This window comes from Salvelinus alpinus, chromosome 16, assembly GCF_045679555.1.
Source record: "Salvelinus alpinus chromosome 16, SLU_Salpinus.1, whole genome shotgun sequence".
Lineage (NCBI taxonomy): Eukaryota > Metazoa > Chordata > Actinopteri > Salmoniformes > Salmonidae > Salvelinus > Salvelinus alpinus.
Window position 1 is genome coordinate 22197288 of NC_092101.1, and position 22458 is coordinate 22219745.

The following is a 22458-nucleotide window of genomic DNA, read 5'->3' on the forward strand; positions in this document are numbered from 1 at the left end:
TGTGACCACGGGATGCTGACGTGACGGTAAATCAGAGAGGAACAGGCGAATATTTGATTGAATCTAGTAATCCAACTAGAGATACTGTATATAACGACGAGAGAGTCTTGTGTAGTCATCCCAAAGGCTTATTGGTTTGCTTATTGTGGACAGTATTTTGCCGGGAGTAAACTCTCTCGCTTCGCCTCATCCTCTTTTTATTTTTAACCTTTATTTAACTAGGCAAGTCAGTTAAGAACAAATTATTATTTACAATGACGGCCTACCCCGGCCAAAACCGTTCTTATTATACGTCAGTGGATCCAACTCATCCAACAGCCACAGAGTTTCTAATACTGTACTGTCTTTGACTCAGCTGCTGAACCTATTCCGGGTCAAGGTTTTCACGTACTACCAAATTAAGAGTCCATATTGAAATCATGAAGCATCATTGGATAAAATAGCAAAAAGTTAATTATATCGATCATTACTAATTCCTATTTCAGATAAAGGTACAACAATGAACAATTCAATATGCATCGCTTTTCACAACGTTTCTAACTTTGAAAAATGACTTTTACAATTAAATATTCACATTTGAACCGGAAATGATCGTTTAACCCAGAAAGGCTTACGAAATGCTTGGCTCTTAAATATAGCTTTCTATCGGCAATTTACAAATACATAGCGAGCTAGCTAGCTAACATCATTGGCATGACTAACAAGCTGGTTAGACAAAGTTAGTGGTACTAACAACATATGAACAATGTCACGCTTTAAAATAGGTGCCAAGGGGGATTCTAGAGCAGGATTTAGAACAGAAAAAGAGGAACCGGCTGCTGTCCCTTATGGATTGTTGAAAACCGCCAGAAAAAGCGGGCAGCTCAATTTGTCTGGGCGAGGGCTGACTGAAGGTAACTGTCAGGGAAGAAAGACTCTGCCTATTTATCATGATGACACATTAAAATCATGCTGCATCATTGGATAAAATAGCAAAAAGTTAATTATATCGATCATTACTAATTCCTATTTCAGATAAAGGTACATCAATGAACAATTCAATATAGGAAGGGTATGGTGTTGATTGGTTGGTTGATTGAGGACCACTTGAATGAGTGCATGTAACGTTATGGTAATGCTAACCATTTTACCACTATTCTCCACTTAGTCCCACAAAGTGTCTGGAGGCTGAACTTAGACACACCCGAGGAGGCCAAACAGAACCTGTCCTTTGGGGCAGATGATCGCTGGTGGGACCAGACAGATCTGACCAAGCTGCTTCTCTCTTCAAACAAGCTGGAAGCTCTGTCAGAGGATGTCAAGCTGTTGCCAGCCCTTACTGTTTTGGATGTGGGTATTGTTTTTTTATGACGTGTTTTATGTTGCCTGATTTAAGAAGTGATAGACTAGGCCCTTTCAAAGCTTCAATGGAAGGTCTATGCTCCAAGATTTATGGGAGAACTTACTTTGACAAGTTTGATGTTTACGATGACCCTCTGACATTCTGTCTTGTCTTTCCACTTTCCCAAGGTCCATGATAATCAGCTTACCTCTTTACCCACGTCTATTGGAGAGTTGCAACATCTTCAGAAACTCAGTCTGAGGTATGGGAGGATTTTGTCAACTAAAGTTACTCAACAAATGAGAAATGCACACCAGGAATGACTTCCATTATAAAGAAAGAAGAGGTCTCTTTCCTCTATAGGCTGACTTTTTGCTGAAATGCTGTCCATTAACTGGATGGGTATAATTTGTGGAACATTCCAACAGGAATCTGTTCCAAAAACTTTGTAAAGTACAAGGTTGCTAACAAACAACGCATACAAAGTAACATGATCAATTCACCTAGCTAACTAGCTGCCGAATAGGCATCAACTCACCACGTAGCTTATTCTTAATGTTTGTCGATAGGATACCAGATTGAGGACAGACATTTTTCGGAATAAACATTGTGAGTGAAAAACTTAAGTAAATAGCCCACTCCCTACCCAGTATCTTATTCTGCCCCTATACATTTTATTTGTCACATGTGCCGAGTACAACAGGTGTAGACCTTACAGTGAAATGCTTACTTACAAGCCCTTAACCAACAGGGCAGTTTTACGGGGGGGGACCTAAAAAAAAAATAACAGATAAGAATAGCAAATAATTTAAGAGTAGCAGTAAATAACAATAGCGAGGCTATATTCAGGGGATACCGGTATGGAGTCAATGTGCGGGGGCACCGGTGTCGAGGTAATATGTACATGTAGGTAGAGTTATTAAAGTGACTATGCATAGATAATAACTGAGAGTAGCAGCATAGAAGGGGAGCAATGCAAATAGTCTGGGTAGCCATTTGATTAGCTGTTCAGGAGTCTTATGGCTTGGGGGTAGAAGCTGTTGAGAAGCCTCTTGGACCTAGACTTGGCACTCCGGTACTGCTTGCTGTGCGGTAGCAGAGAGAACAGTCTACGACTAGGGTGGCTGAGGGGGAATAGGGTTTTTTGGTGCCCTCTTCACGTTTGTCTAGGTGTGCTTGGACCATGTTAGTTTGTTGGTGATGTGGACGGCAAAGAACTTGAAGCTCTCAACCTGCTCCACTATAGCCGCGTTGATGAGAATGGAGGCGTGCTCGGTCCTCCTTTTCCTGTAGTCCACATTCATCTCCTTTGTCTTGCTCACATTTAGAGAGAGGTTGTTGTCCTTGCACCACACGGTCAGGTCTCTGATCTCCTCCCTATAGGCTGTCTCATCGTTTTCGGTGATCAGGCCTACCACTGTTGTGTCATCAGCAAACTTAATGATGGTGTTGGAGTTGTGCCTGGCCGTACAGTCATGAGGGAGTACAGGAGGGGACTGAGGGAGTACAGGAGGGGACTGAGCACGCACCCTTGAGGGGGCCCCTGTGTTGAGGATCAGCGGGGCGGATGTGTTGTTACCTACCCTTACCACCTGGGGACGTCCCGTCAGGAAGTCCAGGATCCAGTTTCAGAGGGAGGTGTTTAGTGCCAGGGTCCTTAGCTTAGTGATGAGCTTTGAGGGCACAACTTTGTATGCGTTATTTGTTGGCAACCTTGTTATTTACAACGTTTTTGGAATAGATTCCTGTTGGAATGTAACACAAATTATACCCACCCCCATTATCTCTCTGTTGCAGTCACAATAAACTGAAAGAGATACCGGAGGAGGTATGGAGTCTGAAGAACCTCACCTGTCTCCAGCTGCAGCAGAATCTACTGGAGCACCTGCCAGAGGGAGTGGGACTGCTCGCTAACCTGGATGATATCGTAAATTCAGAACTGGGCATGAAACACTACTAAAATGTGTCAGTGTAACAAAGTGATTATCTTAGATTAACTCTTTGGATGATCCTCGCTGACTTGTTTTTGTATTGTTGGTGGGAGGATCTTTCCAACAACCAGCTAACTGCCATCCCTGACAGTCTGGGCAACTTGAACCATCTGGTGAAGCTGAACCTCTCCCACAACAAGCTGAAGAGCCTCCCCTCAGGAATCAGTGTCATGAAAAGTAAGACGGCAATGGCAGCAAATGTTTTGCTTTGTGTGTTTAGTTTTTGTATGTACTGCCTACCTGTTAGAAATGGATGCATCCACTGTTATATTCTTGACATGAACATGGCTGAAGCATAACATCCTGTATGAACGCCTCCACAGATTTGAGACTGCTGGACTGCACACACAATCAGCTTGAGAGCATACCTCCTGTCTTGTCTCAAATGGCGTCTTTAGAGCAGCTCTATCTGAGACACAACAAACTGCGCTTTCTTCCTGAACTGCCCTCCTCAAGGCTCAAGGTTAGGATACTGATGATCAGATTTCCTTTGAGAAGGAACTTTTGAGTCTCAATGAGATCACCTGTATGAATTAATTGGTAACAAGTGCCCTATGCAAGTGCCCTATACTCTGACAGCTTTCTATCACCTGTCTGGTAGGAGCTGCATGTTGGTAATAACCAGATTGAGGTGCTGGAGGCAGAGCACCTGAAACACCTGAGCATTCTGAGTGTATTGGAGCTGAGGGACAACAAGGTGAAGACTCTCCCTGAGGAAATCAAACTACTCCAAGGCCTGGAGCGCCTAGACCTAGTCAACAATGACATCAGCAGGTAGGTTTGCCTGATCAGATCTCCCCTGGTCTCTCCTCAGTGGTTACTGTACTTGGTCCACCTCACAGGTTGTGTGCTGTTATTCTTAACTCATTTGTTTATTATTTAGTTGATTTAGCCTCTTCCATCAGTGCATATAACAGATTTATACACAGCACAAATATAAACCAATTAAATAAGAACAAAACTCACAAGTCAAAACACCCCAAAATGTCCTGTGTAGTGTTTAGCTGCCTGGATATCTTATGGCTGTGCTACTGCATTTCTCCCTTGTATGCGTGAGCCAGTCTGCCAGCTGCCCTTGCCCTCCTGCCCAAGCTGAAGATCCTGACTCTAGAGGGCAACCCTCTGAGAGGCATCCGCAGAGACCTCTTGACTGTGAGTTAGTTAGGACGACATCTCATTACCTTCTGGAAGCTACTACAGTTTCACCACTACAGTAGAACCTCAATTAACCTCACTGTAGAGTTGCAATGTAGCCAATTGCAGAGTCTGTGATAGGATATGACTTTTGTGTCCTTCACAGAAAGGAACCAATGAATTGCTGAAGTACTTGAGGGGTCGAATAAAAGGTACAAGGATGTTTGTCTTTTTCTGTCTATGCAGAAGGTTCTCGTATTCAGTGAATAGACCGTTTTTATTTACTTTGCAAGGTTTTGTGGAAAGGCCACTGTTGATTTACCAGACTGTCTCATATCATTGGACTGACATTTTTCATTTGGATCTGTAGAGGATCCAGATGGCAAAGGAGATGAGCCTGACACTGCCATGACTCTGCCCAGTCAGGCGAAAATCAACGTGCACACAATTAAAACACTGAAGACATTGGACTACAGGTGTGTGCCAACTATTATTTTTGTGCCGTGTTTGAAGCTCAGTTAAGACATTCTGGGAAAGTTAAAAACTCAAACGTTCTACCACAAAATGATATTGCATTGCCACAGCATGAAGATGGTTGTGATGTAATGAAGTGTTGTCAGTAAACTGTTGCTTTGTGTGTGACCCTGGTTCCAGTGAGAAGCAGATGGCATGTGTTCCTGATGATGTGTTTGATGCTGTGGGAAGTGAGCCCGTCGCCAGTGTCAACTTCAGCAAGAACCAGCTGGCTGCAGTGCCTCCCAGGTACCTTGCTTGTAATCAGTGACTTCACACCACAGTCTGGGCCTATGGAGGAAAAACCCTCAGTGTGAGAAGAATCACACCACTCCTAAAAGTCACCACAAAGCCATTGATAGAGAATGTCAGATACAGTAGGACTGTTGTGGTGATAATGTTGGATGAGTTTGTGAGTCTCTGCTTGGTCCTCAGGGTTGTGGAGTTGAAGGATTCTGTTTCTGACATCAACCTGGGGTTTAACAAGCTGACCAGCCTCCCCTTGGAGTTCTGCATGCTGCAGCAACTGGCACACATAGACCTCAGGTACACTGACAATCAGCCTCCACAGCACATCTGTCAGCTCAGATATCAGAAGGCCTTGTCTTTCCAAATAAAAGTACCGTTTGTGTTGCGTAGGTCAGTGAAACGAGAGGCTAAACCTTTTTTAGACTCCGAGGTATGCATTTCTGGTGGGAGCATTGTTTTAACCCAGTCTTAAATTGGTACATTTGCTTAAGCTGGTAAATCGGTGCATGTGAGACATTTGTAATATGCAGTTTGTTGGCTTTTCCCTCAGAAACAATCTTTTGACATCTCTGCCAATGGAAATTGAGGCCCTAATGAAACTGCGGAGCATCACACTGTCATTCAACAGGTAAGCACTCTGGTCTTAAAGGGATGTAGTCATCGTGCTGTACATAGAAAAATTGATTCAAAAACGGATTCAAATTCAAAAACGGATTCAAATTCATGTCATATTTTGACAGGTTTAAGTTGTTCCCAGAGGTCCTGTACCGGGTTCCTAGCCTGGAGACCATTCTTATCAGTAATAACCAAGTGGGAGCCATTAACCCACTGCAGCTCAAAGCTCTGGACAAGCTGTCCACTCTGGACCTACAGAACAATGACATCATGCAGGTGCCACCTGAACTGGGCAACTGTACGAGCCTGAGGTAGGGACCGGGATGTGACACTGGGTTTAGGGGACAATATATGATGTGACGAAGATATAACTGGACAGGATTTCAAAAAGCGTGGTAATATCTGGTTTTATTTAGATAGGGGTGGAAGCTGCAGGAACTGTGCTATTTGTGTCAGTTAAATGTTAAATAGCAATCAGAAAAGGTATATGCGCTAAGGCATCCAACTCAGTGATCCATATAGTTGTGATTTTGCTCCGAGCTGTTGCTGTATAGAGGGAAGTATGTGTTTGTATATCAATATTTTAAGCTGTCTTGAAGCTGGTCTCACTAATTCTCTCGTCTTTCCCTTAGAGCCCTCATGCTGGATGGAAATCCTTTCCGCAACCCCAGAGCAGCCATTGTATCCAGAGGAACTGATGCTGTCCTGGAGTACCTACGAAGCAGGATCCCTACATAGTCACCTGCATTAAAGCCAAATGAGATACAACACACCAAATGAGAAAGTACAATTTTATGATTAATCAGTGTTTGATTTTGCCTTGAAACTAACTGCCATTATTCTGTAAAAGTGTTCATGACATTCGAGCCTGATGATTTGAAGTGTACCTTCTCTTGTTTGATCTAAGATATAAAGTTTGAATGATTACTACTGGGAGACTACTGTAACAATGTTACAAGATCTTCTACCAATGGCAATATTTTAATTGCATTCCAAACTGAAAAGCCTGTCTTAGTGTTGGTTCCTTTTCTCAATATATGGAAAAACAATAGCAATTCCACTATGCTTATTCTTTAGGAAAGTTTTGCATTCAATGTTTAATAACATAATGCATGGGTTTCATTTTGAATGTATGGCAATTGCAAGATAATCTGACACTACTGATTTGGCCTTGGCCTGTTTGATACTCTGATCCAAACGAGACATTTTAAAATGTTATATCATTCTCAAGAATTCATTTGTAATGACATTGAGATAGTGTAACAACAAATATCTAATAGCCTGGGGGAAAAAACATCTGTGTCCTTCAGTCACTTTTTATGTGAGACAGAAGACCTTGTATAAAAATCACTACTTCTGTCTGCATGCACTCTGTCTTTGTATTCATGAAAACTGAGTAAGACAATTGAACCATGTCTGTTTCAATGACTCCAACAACTATAATGATTGAAATCCAACCACATTAAATGTGTACAAGGCAGATGTGTTTGGTGCTTTGATCCTTTGTTATTGTCTTTAATAAATACACAGTATGATACTGTTCAGAAAAATAATATTTTTATGTGGCAAAACACAACCTAGTCATGGAAAGTCAAGTGTGATGGATGGCAGTAAGATACCAGACTTACCATGAAATATTACATTTTAGTCATTTAGCAGATGCTGTTATCAAGTGACAAATTAACTTCATAATTTAGGGGAAGAAAATACTGGTTTTGATGGGATTGTATAAAGACCACAGAGGACCATGAAAAATAACAAGTGACATTTTTATTATTTGTACAATATACTTTTATACATTATTCAAAACACTTCTTAAATACTGAAAAATTGTACTTCCAAAGCCGAAAATGGCTCTGTATTTGCTGCACAGCATTTTTCGTTCAATTTTATAATCTTTTTTTAATAAAAATGTATCTTAAATATGTACAGATAGCATCTGCGAAATGCAATCTAAACACACAATATATACTTTACCAATTACATTTCTTTGTGTTAATACAGAAATAAAACTGGAAGGTTTAAACTTGCATGTGCAAATAAATAGTATAATAAATTATTACTAAATTTGTCCAACTAAACAGAATAATTCTCTTTTAATAGTTAAAATTACTTTTTGCACAAAAAATGAAGCAGCATTCAAATCCAATAAGTCTTCATACTGCAGAAGCTTGGAGTACATTCACAATCTATGAATAAATTATCTCAATGTGTTTTCATTCACAATTATTTACATCAATACTGCAATTTGACTGAAAATTACCATATATTCGCTTTTTTATATTTAATTGTATTTTAAACACATACAAAAATGACTATTTTTATATTCATATACATATATATAATATTTGTATAACACAAATTCACAATTACTGTAGAAATACATTTGATAGTACAGCTTTTCTTCAAGTCGTAAGATCTTCATCCATACTCTTTCATTGTCCTTATAAAATCTCGCAAATTGAGCAAAGCTATATATTTGAGCAAAGGTATATCAATATATTCCGAATAATTACCTGAAAACATTTAGTAAAAATAATTATATTATCAAACTTTCTGTAACAATATCTTGAATATTTGAACTCATAATTGACTGCATACCGAAGTACCACTTACCAGCTTAGCTTGGCACAAATTCAACCAGGGTCCCTTCATAGGGTTATAGGTGCTTTGTTTTCTCAAGAATGTCACATTTGATGCTACATTTGACAAAAATGTTATGAAAAATTCAGGGCTCATAAGGAATACGTTTTTGATTGGGATAAAATGGCACCAATTTTGACAATATAATAATCTCATCGGTTTGCAAAAAGAGAGAAATCTCTTTATAAGAGAGACCCTAAAATCTATTTCAAAACACAGAATGTATCCCAAAAACATATTCAAAGACCATGCTGTAACATCAGAGCTTAAAATGAACATCCATCCAGAAATGTAGCAGGGTGAAATGCTTATTCTGGGCAGCGGCATTGTTGAAAAAAAACATCATAGTTCTCGCATTAATACTTTTCCAATGATGCGTACTCATAATAAACTGAGCTTGAAATTAAGTTATAAAAAGTAATTGGTGTTCCACAGAGTGGTGCTGAAAAGCTAAGCAATATTACTCACACCACTTCAAATCAGTGCGAACAAAACCACTCAAATGTTTTTTATAGAAACACAGACAAACAGATGAGAAACGATGTTACAATTGTGCTTAAGTGCACAAACAATGGATTTTTCTGTATATGAATGTGGGGGGTATGTATACATTACATACTCCTTGGCACAATTACGGGAAACCACATAATATAGCCAGCAGATGGCCCTCTAGGGTAGTCTTGTCATGTTAAAAAAAGATTTTCAGAGGTGGGATAGAATATTGCTTCTACTTCAATTTTGCTCATGTGTGTAAACATATACATATACATTATTGAGCATTGAGCACCTACAAAAAATCTAGTTCACAGAATGCAGTGATTGGTTGGGTACAGAGATCAACATAGTTTTAAAACAATTAAATAAACCGATGGGAAAACCTATAATAAAAAATAAAAAACTGATTATAAGTTGGCCCTGTATTAAGGTTGGAGACAAGTGCGATTTCTTTCTTCTGTAACAAAAAAAAATTATATTTTCAGTACCATTCCCCTCTCTACTGTTCATGTCTTTATTGTAAATGAAAATATTTACACAAGGCATATACAAAGTTGAGGCAGTGTTTATGGTGAATGTAAGTCCTAAAGAGCTAGTGTGTTTTCATGGTCTGAGCGTAAAATGAGAAGCTACAATGAAAAAGGTACAAAATAAAAGGCAATATAAATAAGCAAAAAACTTCCAAATAAAAACAAAGATCAAATAAAAATAAATAACATGAAATTACTCCAACCTACAGCCTCGGGCTGAATGAGAAAAATGACTTTCATTCACATCAACTCAGAATATACATTTCCTGTTTACACAAAATTCATAGATAGGTTATAAGATATGTATCCTATAGTACATTTGGCACTAGTATTTGCCATTGGTCCAGCAATTGGCAAATGTCTCTGTTCATAGATAAAAATCGGTTGTACACGTTTCCACAAACCGTTTGGGTGAGAAGCAATGGTGTTGTAAAAAAATATTTAAATTGTGCTCTCCCTCAAGATTACCAAGTCCACAGGTTTCTGGAAATTCTTCAGAAGACACACAGCAGTTTCATGTTCCATGTGTAAAAAACTATGTCCATTGCCCTGCAATGCAAAAATGAAGCAGAAGGTGAACAGAGTGAAGGGTGTGAGGAGGGGCAGGGCGGGGCAGCACGGAGAGGACTGGAAACAGTCCTAGCTCAGGAGATAGAAACACAACACTGTCAAGGAAAAGAGGAGAGGAAGAGCAGAGAGATGCACACAGGAAGAGAAGGCGGTCATGCTGTAAAGGAGAGAAGGAGGAGAGAAGCTGGTCTTTAGAGGTCTGTCCTTCAGCTAACACTTGTATCTGTGGAGAGAGTATAGAAGTGCCTGCTTCTGCAGGCTACGGGTGGGCGAGGAGCAAAGGGCGAGGGGAAAGGGGCGATGGCTTCTACTAGCACACATTTAAAGCGACACAGATATAACAGACATGCCAATAACTGTAGAGACTATTCCAATCCCATTAAGTTATATTGGCACAGAGAGCCTGACTTGTTCATGTAGGCTTCACTGTCATGGGTTTGGATTTATGACTGACAAATATAGCCTGAACAGTAGCTTCACATGGACCAGGAATCTGACAATCTACAGGGGTACAGTGCCCTCTCTGCACTATGGTAAACACTTACTTTGACAGCTTCATCCCTATGTACTGTATGTGTGATGGTGATTACCCTTTTAGAGTAACAGCCCTCTACCTAAGCTAAATACATCACCACATCATAGTGTGCCATTAGTTTCTTATCACATTGGGTAGAAGAACTCTGATGCTCATCCTAAAAGGTTTACTCCTGAAGTATTTACGAGAAGAGATTTGAGGATCTGATAATACTGAAATAGAGGAAGAGACCAGATTCAATCTTTGCTGCAAAGTTGGAAAGATGGAGAGGATAGTGAGAAAAAATAGCAGAAAATGCTCCAGGGGTTTCAAGGTTATCAAAAAAGTTGATATCATTACATTGCTGGTCGATACTATATATAAAACATCACATTAGGAATCCTATATATCAGTAAAGTTACTTACTTGTATGTTATCCACTTACATTTTTCAGTCTGTTTCTATGGGCCTTTATTAGGATACATACAGTATAAGCACTATTAGTCGAAGACCTGACTGAGGGACAAGTAAAGCATGTTGGAAGTTTGACAGAGGTCAAAAAAGAGGACCATGCTCACTTGGTAGACACATGTACGTCCAGCACAAAATGCCACATGCAAAGCCTCTACTGGCAATGTGGCGGAAGGAGGATGCGCTCTCACAGACTCAGAGGACAATGATGATCGATGCAGTGATGAACAACATGGTTACCTTCAGTATTTTGTCCCCAGGCTGAAGCAGGTTGGAGGCCGGTCCATCAGGCTGTACCCTAGTAACAAAGATACCCTATAAGTCAAAAGTGATATGAGGTTAGGAACCACATGGTGAAGATTGTTTAGAATCTTTGCCTTTCAAACTGGGTGTTTGGCGCTTTTTTTTGTGTTTCCTCGAACTCAAGTTCTGTGCATGATTTTGATGACGTCATTGTCAACATTAACTTTATAGGTTTAGCTGGACTGTAAAAAGCAGACAACTACCGTAAGGATCTGTCACAATATCAAAAATGGAAGTGTTGTCTGAGTGCGCTCTGTTTGTTAAACTCAAGAACTACATGTACTTACATGGCATTTACATCTAACTTTAATGAAAAGATATCAACAGTACCAAAACAGATACGATAAAAATATATATATTTTTCCAGCTATTTACAAAGTTATGGACCCTGTGGGGGATGTTTTTTACATTTCATGTTTCCAAAAAATGTCTAATCAAGGCAGAGATTATAAATACACCAATCTTTGCATGCGTTTAAACCATATGAAGATGATCATAATACCATATGAAGATGATCATAATACCATATGAAGATGCTTATTCAACACAGTTAAACAGTTAATCCTCACTTGAAGCCCGAATAACGTTACTAACATCTAATGACTCATGTATTACATCAGGGACTCCTTGAGGCATCACAGGAAAGCAGGCCCTCAGAAGATTCCCTCTGTAATCAGCATGCACCACCTTTCAGTGGGGTGCTAAGATGGGGGATGATATGCATACAAAATATACAACACATTCAATGGCTATAACAATGTGTACAAAATTGAATTTGAATTCTATTTCTATGGCTTACAATACTTTCCCCCTGCAAATATAATGTCAAGGAGAAGAAACTAGGGACCGGATTCGCGGAAGATCCACGTTATGCTCAATTGATATTTAAAGGCAATGTTCCCGCTACTGCATTCACGGTAAACGCTGCATATGTCATCTAAATCGGAAATTACCTTTACATTTTTACGTGGATCTTCCACGATACTTCTGCGATAAGGATTTAATCCAGCCCTAGGCTTTGATGTTTCAAAACGACAAGGGAAAAACAACAACAACATTTGAACTGATTTAGAATTTGTTTAAATGCAAAGCTATGGACATTTTTCTCACTGCATCCTTTCTTTGCTGTTACCATGGTAACAAGACAGTATTGAATGATTGGGCATTTGCCAACCTTACGTCTACATTACGATTCATTGCCACAAAAATGTGGAGTCTTCTTGATTCTTGCTCATTATTGGCATATAATAAAAAGGTTCAAAGTTAACCAAGTCAACTGCAGCACTGCATAGCATACAGCATTGTAGTAGCACCTGTTACCATGGAAACTCTGAAGTGAGACATACAGTGCTGTGCAGTGGTTATTCAAACAGCTTAAGGAACAGACTACAGCAGAGAGAAATGGAACATGTTCCTATGGCACAGGCTGCACAGTATCAGACCCCCACAGAGAACATTTAGCTGCTTTAATCTTACCATGTCAGAAGGCTTGAAGGGGTTCCCTTGGCCACTGATTCCACCTGAGATGCTGAACCCTAAGCCTGGATTCTTCTCTATCCGCACACAGAACTGCCAAACGACACAAAAACTTCATATTGCCAAAAATATAAATTTGATATTGTATTACGATACAATTACGTGTTGCAAATCTCTCCTCTCTATATACCGGTAGCCAGAATATAGGCCTCTCAGAGATCTGTTGTCGACCAGATTGAGAGAGGGAAAGGAAGAGAGAGAGGAGAGTGAAAGGATGCCTAAGAGGAAGAGGGTGAGAGAGAAGTACAAAGAGACAAACACAGATGGAGGGACAAACACAGAGACAAACAAAGAGGTGGAAGTGGAGCGAGGGAGTGATGGCCAACCTGCTCCTGGAAGCCGTCCATGCTTTTCTGGCCTTTGGTCTGGATGAGACAGCGTGCGCTCTGGGGCCGGGGACTGGTGGTGGTGGCCATGGGCAGAGGAGACTGGTACTGTTGGATGGAGATCTTGTTGATGGCGCCCTCGTACTGCTGGTCCCGCACCGAGCGGTGTGGGGGTGTGGCCGATGCGGACGTCACTATCATTGTCTGTGATTGGTGGGGGTGGTGGCCGCCTGCCTGTGGGTAATTCAACCCGTTAGGCAAAGAGTCAGGAAGCTGCAAAGATGCAAACGTCACGTCTTACAAAATGGCGGATAACAGACAGATGAGGTGCAGCATGCTTCAGCCCCTATCTCTGTTAGTTTGGTTTTCTTCAAGCCTGAATGACCATATAAAGGCTTTCCTGCAAACCCTATCATCCTACATGATACTCTTAGAAAAAAAGTGCTATTTAGAACCTAAAAGGGTTCTTCGGCGGTCCCCATAGCAGAACCCTTTTTGGTTCCCTGTAGAACCCTTTCCACAGAGGGTTCTACATGGAACCCAAGGTAGTTCTACCTGAAACCAAAAAGGGTTCTAACTGGAACCAAAAAGGGTTCTCCTATGGGGACAGCCGAAGAACCCTTCTGGAACCATTTTATCTAAGAGTGTACAAGTAATAAAACAGGATACACAACTCACAGTTTTCTCTGTGCATTAATATTTCATAGGAAGTCCCTGGTCTACCTTTTTCATTATTGTTGCACAGACACTGATGGCTAGAATGTGACCACAATGAAATGACAGCCAAACTAACTGAAAAACAGAGGTTGCCAGGGAGACCAAGCAAGAATGGAGCGCTGCTGGAATGATTCATGGTGCTTAGCAATTACTCCTGACATTTAACAACATTGACATAGCAATCACAGCTAAATAAAGGAGCCCATCTTAAAAGAACAGGTGGAGTAACCTTAAGAAGTACAACAGAGACAAGACAAGGGACCCTTTATGAAGCCTTATGTGGTTATACTGTATGTCCTTGTAATGTCACCTTTGTTTAAAACAATGGATGTGTGGGGGGTGTATTACGGTTTGACATTAAATGTACTGGTATGTCATAAATAAATACATGAATGAGCTACAAGCTCAATGTTTCAGTCAGCAAGCTGGGTGATAATGAGCACTATATCATCAGCATAGTTTAGGCTCAAATTAACAGTGACATTACACCACATATCTAACACTCCAAACAGGCCTCTCTCTGGGTCCTTTGTCAGTGTAAAGCACAAACCTTTTTCATTATATTTTCTGGGGGCACGTCTCTCCTGCCCAGTGAGTAGGGGGCCCACTGAGTGGTGGGAGAGACCACCTCCTGGCCGTTGTCTAATATATTGCTCTGTTGAGAAGGGGTCTGGAGAGAGAATAGGGTAAAGGAACAGGGTTCAGAGTATCATTTCGGCTATGGGGTTAACCTGCGTTTTCTGCCAAAATGACTACAGTTTTACCAGAGATAAAGATTCATTGATTTACTGTGTTAATTATAAGGTTATAATCGTTGATAATAATATGACTATTGACGGAGCACTGCAGCTAGTAAAGCAGTGGGTGTCCTTGGATCAATCATGACCCTAACTTCTTTATAATAGTAAGCGCAAAGTCCTATGCGTATAAATATATTAGTTGGGTTATTTGCCTGCTGTCATTTTTCCACATACAAAACGTTTTTGTTAAGAATAGATTGTAACAGGTTTAGAGATATTCTGAATGATGGGTTGGCTTTCAAAATGATATATTATCTAGGCACTAAAATACCTATACGAGAAAGATACAATCTCCGCTTTTTATTACAATGTGCTTGTCTATGTCCTGAAATGCATGGTGTCTATTCACTAGGCTCCATTGGATTGAGGCTACTGAGTGACACAGTAATACTTGTACAGAGGACGGCTGTAACCCATAGAGCAGAGCAGACACCGTAGCTGACACATATATTGCAGACATGCAACACACTGCAGACATTTTAAGATTTCAGACAACAGATAAAAGACAGCACTTGGCTTGAAGTTGAAATGGGAGGGATTGCCATGTCCGTCATTTTTTGGCTTGTTTCACACCAACACAGTTGGTGTCATTTGGCTGAGAAATGGTATAATACTCGGCTTCACTATGGATTCTATACTGATACTGTAATACATGAGGCTTAGCCCATCATATGTCATGGTGTATCTGTAGACTAGTTTTTGTTTGATGTTGAAATATGGACTATAATAAAAAATATATACGGCCATAGCATTTCAATATTTAAGGCAAGTGATAACAAATATTCACATTCTCCATTGGCAATTGTAGGTATTGGTAATATTGTGCTTCTAATGATAAATGTTGTTTTTAAGCTTTTGTCCTTACAAAACAGTACAAATGCAGTACACACTCTATCACATGAATGTTAAAGGGTTCATCTGCACTGAGACTGTTTCTGTGTTTTCTGGTTCATACTCACATTGGGTAGAGGTAGCCACTGTGTTGTTTGGTTTTCATGCTTATTCGTGTTATTGTAAAAGTTTATTGTCATGCTTCTGCCGGCATGCGGTGCGGCATAGCCTCCAGAGTACAGCATGCCGAAGTTTACTGTGTTGTGCTTAAGGACAGCGCTCTGATTGGAGGGAAACAACCGCGTGACATGAGTAAATGGGTGAGCCACTGGGTAAACGGGATTGCACCAACACACATTGCGTAGCTGCAACAGATAAAGTGAGCTTGACAAACAGAACAACAACAGTACAGAGTTACTACAGTACCAGAACAAACACATTAAAAACACACTCATGGATACAGTACGATTACGTATACCATACAAGCAACATTATGTACTTTTCTTTAAGAGATGTATAGCACTGAAGTACTTGCCTATATTATCAAGGGCCGATTTCCCGGACCCAGATTAAGCCTAGTCCTGGAGAGCTTTTTAGTTTAGAACTAGACTTAATCAGTGTTAGGGAAACTCATCCAAATTGTTGTAGTACAGACAGATATACTTGTCTTGTTAAAGTATGATATCATACTAACAGAGAAAGGAGGTAGAGAGGAAAACTTACCATGTTTGTGCTTCTTATCACAATCAACATAAGTGATTAACATACATATAGAGAAACATCAAGTGGGTCTGGTGCCACAACTGGCGCACATTACTAAGCAGTGGACTGAACACGTTAATTAATACTGACAGTCATGCAGTCATGTGGTGTGTCAACAGAAGCTCCCATATAGATGTTTTGTGAGCATGTAATAAACTGTGTTTAAGAAGTTGTCAGACTTACCCGGTCTAATCGTTTGGCCTCTATATGTCTAAGCAGCTGTTGCCTCCAGTCTACTGGCATCTTAGAGGACATATCATCAGGCTTATGCTGCAGCTGCATGGTGCGCATTTTCATCTCATCAGGGCTCTTTATATTCTCAGTACACGTGCTCAGATTATAATCTGGGGGCATCTTCTCCAACAGTGCAGCCATTGTGGGTCTGGCAGACACAGGCCTGGCCTGGGACGCCCCAAACGTCTCTGTGCTGTAACTCCTGGCCGACAGGGGGCGTCGCTGCGTCAGGCTCTTTGTAGGGTAGCCCAAGATAGGCTTCTTGGGCTCCTGGTAGGAGGAGTAGTCTTCCTCGTACCTGCCATTCCTCTTGTTGTACTGTTGGTCCTGCTGGGCCATGCTGGGACTGTTCTGTTGCTCCAGAATGCCTTTGAAGTGCTGCCGGCCGTAGTGGTCCGACATCTGCTGCATCTCCTGGGCCTCCTGAACCCTGCGGAACAGAGCCAGCTCTGTGGAGCTGACCAGTGAGTCAGCCCGCCTCAGGAACCCAGGCCGGGAGCGCTGACTGGGGATGGGGAAGGGTTGCTGCTGCTGGGGCGGCTGGTTCTCCTCGTTGACTGAGGGCTGAGAGTAGGAGAACATCTGGTCCATGGGCGGGTAACCACGGTAGCCCCTGGGGCTCACCAGCTCTTTGGGCAGGGTCTTCCCCGGCTGGTTGACATACTCAGGGGTGTTGGGGAAGGGTGGAGGGGCCCTCCTCTCCTGCTGCTGATTCCTCATATCCATAGCCCCCTGAGGGTTGAAGCTCTGGTCGAAGTGGTAGACCTTCTTGGGGATGGCAGGCTTCTGCTGCTGGCTATTTGTGCCGTAGGCGTCATCATCGTCCAGCATGGGGGCAGACTGGCTGCGGGACATGCTCTGCTCCATGGGGGCCGGCATGTCTGGACGGTCAACACTCCCATGGTTCTCTATGCTGGAGCTGTAGCTGTCCACGGGGATGCTGTACACCTTGTAGGAGCCCATGTCTATTTCGTCAATGCTCTGGGACTTCTTGAACTTAGCCTTCACCTCCTTCATCATGGGAGAGAGGCGCTCAGAGCTCTTGCTCATCACCATGGCCCCAGAGCTTGGTCTAGTGGGCTTGGATTGGACATGTTGGTACATGCTGGATATGTTGGCCTGCTGGTTGCTGCGCCCCTGACCCTGCCCCGAGTTCCTGGAGTCTAGGTAACCCCATGTCCCTGTGGAGGGGAACGTGCCCGGCAGCTCCCCATGATGCATCTCCTGCTCAAAGTCCTTGCGGTCAGGGTTGGGGCTGTTGCCTGGGGAGCTCAGTTTTGAGGGGAAAGCTGTGCGGTCCTCGAAGGGGCTGGGCGTTCGCGTCCAGTTCTGCCATGGGTTGGGAGGGGGAGGCTGAGGCACTTCATTTTCAGGCGCGGTGCGGACATTATGAAATTGGTGGGAGGGGTGTGGGTGTTGGTGAGGGGCCTCCTGCAGCTCCAGGGGGACGCCCACGATGCGCTCCTGCCTCATGAGGGGCCGGCGGCCCCCGTGGGAGGTGGAGGAGCTGCGGGACTTGGAGCCCAGCATGGGGTTACCACTGCTGCTACCACTGGGGGTCTCCAGAGGAGCCTCCTCAGACACGAAGCCTGTGTTGTCGTAGTGGGAGGTATCGTTCCACTGGTCAAAGGTGTCACTGAGGGGGCGTCGCTCACTGCGCTGCTGCAGTGTGCTGGAGGGAGGGGTCTCTCTGGGGTCTCTCTGACTCAGTAGCGGCTTGGTTTCGATGGGCTTGGGGAACTGCTGGACCAGCCTGCAGAAAGAGCGTAAGCACAGGTATGACAGCGTATAATTTCATTAAGATGTACACACCAATCAAAAGTTTGGACACACATACTCACTCAAGGGTTTTTCTTTATTTTTACTATTTTCTACATTGTACTACTACTATGAAATAACATATATCATACAGTAACCCAAAAAAGTGTTAAACAAATCAAAATATATTTTAGATTTTAGATTCTTCAAAGTAGCCACCCTTTGCCTTGATGACAGCTTTGCACACTCTTGGCATTCTCTCAACCAACTTTATGAGGAATGCTTTTCCAACAGTCTTGAAGGAGTTCCCACACATGCTGAGCACTTGTTGGCTGCTTTTCCTTCACTCTGCGGTCCAACTCATCCAAAACCATCTCAATTGGGTTGAGGTTGGGTGATTGTGGAGGCCTGGTCATCTGATGCAGCACTCCATCACTCTCCTTCTGTCACGTTGGCATAAATGGTCGGGAGACAGGCGCAGGAATGCGTAATAGGGTTTTTTATTTTACCCCAAATTACGGCGTGCCGTGTAAAGGCATGGGGATGAAGACCAAACAAACACTATACAAAACACAGAGTTGAAACCCAAATAAAAGAGCGAGGAGTACCTTGAATAAATAACACAAGCGCACAATGATATTATGAGACCCGTAATCACCTGCACAATCCACAATCGCACGAAAGACAAAACACACAGCACAGGTACTCACACGCACCAACAGACATTGTAATAATAATCGACAGGACAATGGTAAACCAAGGACACACTCATACAATTACTACAGTTTTTCTCAGTCGCTTTGGTGCATTTTTTTAGATCATAAGTGCAATTCTTGATACTACTTGTACAAATTCCAAATCATCTAGTCACTTGTGCACATCATTAAAGCAATTTCTTATTCCTTTGAACAAATTGCAATTGATAATGTACAAGTGTCAGCTTTTTTCCACATTATCAATTGCTCATGTCATGTTGATCAAAATATAGTAGATGGTTCTCTGTTGAATAGTCTTACCCCTCAAAACATCTAGGCATTAGTTCCTTGCATAAGCCATTACATGCAAAATTGTTGAACTATTTGTCATAATCTGTCAAGCATAGTTTTACACATTTCTATTAGACCTTTTGTACAAAAACGTGAATTGATGAATCGTGCAGGTGAAATTGACCCTCACTCATGAAGGAATGGAAAGTGTTAGTTCAACCAACAATCAACCAGTTGTCTAAATTGCTCAAAGGTGCATCTCATGAAGAATCAATTGGCAAGCATATATAGACAGACCACAACACAGAGTTGCAATTTTCCAATAATGGATGGACCAGGAAACGAACAGGGTCAACAGCCAAGAGGAGGAAGAAGAGGACAACTTGACAACTCCATTGTGTCCTCCTCCCAGAGCGCTAAGAACCTTGGCGTGATCCTGGACAACACCCTGTCGTTCTCAACCAACATCAAGGCGGTGACCCGTTCCTGTAGGTTCATGCTCTACAACATTCGCAGAGTACGACCCTGCCTCACACAGGAAGCGGCGCAGGTCCTAATCCAGGCACTTGTCATCTCCCGTCTGGATTACTGCAACTCGCTGTTGGCTGGGCTCCCTGCCTGTGCGATTAAACCCCTACAACTCATCCAGAACGCCGCAGCCCGTCTGGTGTTCAACCTTCCCAAGTTCTCTCACGTCACCCCGCTCCTCCGCTCTCTCCACTGGCTTCCAGTTGAAGCTCGCATCCGCTACAAGACCATGGTGCTTGCCTACGGAGCTGTGAGGGGAACGGCACCTCCGTACCTTCAGGCTCTGATCAGGCCCTACACCCAAACAAGGGCACTGCGTTCATCCACCTCTGGCCTGCTCGCCTCCCTACCTCTGAGGAAGTACAGCTCCCGCTCAGCCCAGTCAAAACTGTTCGCTGCTCTGGCACCCCAATGGTGGAACAAACTCCCCCACGACGCCAGGTCAGCGGAATCAATCACCACCTTCCGGAGACACCTGAAACCCCACCTCTTTAAGGAATACCTAGGATAGGATAAAGTAATCCTTCTAACCCCCCCCCCCCTTAGAGTTAGATGCACTATTGTAAAGTGGTTGTTCCACTGGACATCATAAGGTGAATGCACCAACTTGTAAGTCGCTCTGGATAAGAGCGTCTGCTAAATGACTTAAATGTAAATGTAAATGTAAATGTAAGAGGAGCAAGGATGCGTGGTGGAAGGCAAAACAGAGGAAGAGGCAGAAGAGGACATAGGCGCATATCTGATGACATAAGGGCCACTATTGTAGACCATGTTGTCAATCATGGCCTTACACTGGCTGAGGCGGGTCGAAGGGTGCAGCCGAATATTGGGAGATCAACCGTGTCCTCAATAGTTCAAACGTTTCGAAGAGAGAACAGGTATGTCCACCAGTGTACAGTGCACTGTTACTGTATATAAGCAGTATACTGTATACTTCCTACAATGCTTCATATTACAGTAGTCCAATGTACAGTCCACTGTTACTGTATATAAGCAGTATACTGTATACTTCCTACAATGCTTCATATTACAGTAGTCCACTTGTATTTCACAGCATACAGAAATATACTCTATACAGATACATACTGCACCTTACATGCACCCACCTGTATGTTTTACAGTAAAATGTGTGTTCGCATAGTTTTTGTCTATGTGAAAGTGTGCGATGCATCACTGCATTTTCCCCACATAGGACTGCAAGATTACCTCAAACCGGTGGCAGAGGACGCCTTTTCACACCTCAACAGGAGGAGGCTATTTGCACCATGGTCTGAGCAAACAATGCCATGAGACTCAGGGAAATACAAAGGACCATTATAGAAGACAACGATGTCTTTGAAAACATCCATACGGTTAGCATCTCAACCATCGACAGGGTGCTGCAAAGAAACCAGACGAGTATGAAACAGCTGTACCGTGTACCATTCCAAAGGAATGAGGACAGAGTTAAGGAGCTACGGTACCAGTATGTACAGGTAAAACATATATCTATGTAACTACTTTACAGCAACATTTTATAGTGATACATAGTACAGTAAGCATAAACTGCACACATTTCCATTGCTGTGGAAGGAACATGCAATATATGTACATTTTATGTCACTCTTCCATACCAAAACAAATTCAACTGTGTGTTCTGGGATATAGCGTATAATGGAGTTGGGATCAAGTGAACCCTCTCACAACTTTGTATACGTGGATGAGGCTGGCTTCAACCTGACCAAATGCAGAAGGCGGGGTCGGAATATCATCGGTCACAGAGCTACTGTGGATTTGCCAGGGCAACGGGGAGGAAATATCAGCATGTGTGCTGCTATTTCGGAGCATGGTGTCCTAACCCATATCCCCCTTATAGGGCCATACAACACCCAGCATCTACTCAACTTTTTAGAGACTCTCTACAGGGCTCTCATCCCTGATGATGAGAGGGGTCTGTTTAGAGAGGATTTGCCAAAGTATGTGGTCATTTGTGATAATGTGAGTTTCCATCGATCAAACATCATAAGGCAATGGTTTGTGACCCACCCGAGGATGCTCATAGAATTCCTCCCACCTTATTCACCATTCCTTAACCCAATTGAGGAGTTATTTTCAGCATGGAGGTGGAAGGTGTACGATCGTCAGCCACACACACAGATGACCCTGCTGGCTGCAATGGATGCAGCATGTGAGGACATCACAGTAGACGCCTGCAGAGGATGGATAAGGCATTCCAAAAGATTCTTTCCACGTTGCATTGGAAGGGAAAATATCCGGTGTGATGTGGATGAGAATATGTGGGCCGACAGACAGGAACGTCTGGATGTGTAGAGACAGCACAACAGTGCTGCGGGCAAAGTTGTGCCTTAGGGGTGGTTTCCTGTGTTTCTTTCTAATTTAGTATTTTTTCCTTTGTGCCCCTTGGGTTGTCCAGTCTCTTTCAATCAATAACTCACATACAGTAACATGTAAATAGTACTGTTGAAATTGATATATGCCATAGAAGTGCAGCCTTGTGCATTTTCAATACAGTAACTGTCATCCAAACTGTAGCCTAAGTTTACATCAGGTAATACTGTCAAAGTACACAGTTACATTGACAACATGCCTAAACATTTTGACGACCTTGTTCGTGAACAATGACTCAATGAC

At 42.5% G+C, this 22458-nt stretch overlaps 2 protein-coding genes across 19 annotated transcripts in view; one reads left to right on the plus strand and one right to left on the minus strand.

The window, feature by feature from the left end:
- The first annotated feature begins 599 nt into the window (after positions 1 to 599).
- On the plus strand, positions 600 to 7303 carry lrrc40 (leucine rich repeat containing 40). Its single transcript, XM_071345444.1, has 15 exons — positions 600 to 893; positions 1148 to 1329; positions 1510 to 1583; positions 3119 to 3248; positions 3366 to 3489; positions 3636 to 3775; positions 3914 to 4086; positions 4374 to 4464; positions 4613 to 4658; positions 4817 to 4922; positions 5101 to 5208; positions 5395 to 5505; positions 5759 to 5836; positions 5949 to 6134; positions 6456 to 7303. Exons 1-15 carry the CDS (start codon positions 746 to 748, stop codon positions 6559 to 6561), a joined length of 1803 nt encoding a protein of 600 aa, XP_071201545.1. The 5' UTR covers positions 600 to 745; the 3' UTR covers positions 6562 to 7303.
- A 270-nt stretch (positions 7304 to 7573) lies between these two features.
- The window catches only part of LOC139541147 (leucine-rich repeat-containing protein 7-like), a 234853-nt gene continuing 219968 nt past the window's right edge, over positions 7574 to 22458 (minus strand). For 4 of the 18 annotated variants that reach the window (XM_071345428.1, XM_071345427.1, XM_071345426.1 and 1 more), the window contains 7 exons: positions 16505 to 18308; positions 15688 to 15840; positions 14479 to 14598; positions 13212 to 13484; positions 12826 to 12918; positions 11287 to 11361; positions 7574 to 10218 (listed from right to left, as the gene is read on the minus strand). In XM_071345428.1, coding sequence (XP_071201529.1) covers positions 10027 to 10218; positions 11287 to 11361; positions 12826 to 12918; positions 13212 to 13484; positions 14479 to 14598; positions 15688 to 15840; positions 16505 to 18308 — 2710 coding nt within the window. In that variant the 3' untranslated portion in view covers positions 7574 to 10026. Of the gene's footprint in view, positions 10219 to 11286; positions 11362 to 11943; positions 12051 to 12302; positions 12366 to 12825; positions 12919 to 13211; positions 13485 to 14478; positions 14599 to 15687; positions 15841 to 16504; positions 18309 to 22458 lie in introns of those variants that run through there. The other 14 variants (XM_071345441.1, XM_071345432.1, XM_071345430.1 and 11 more) reach the window with 11 other exon arrangements.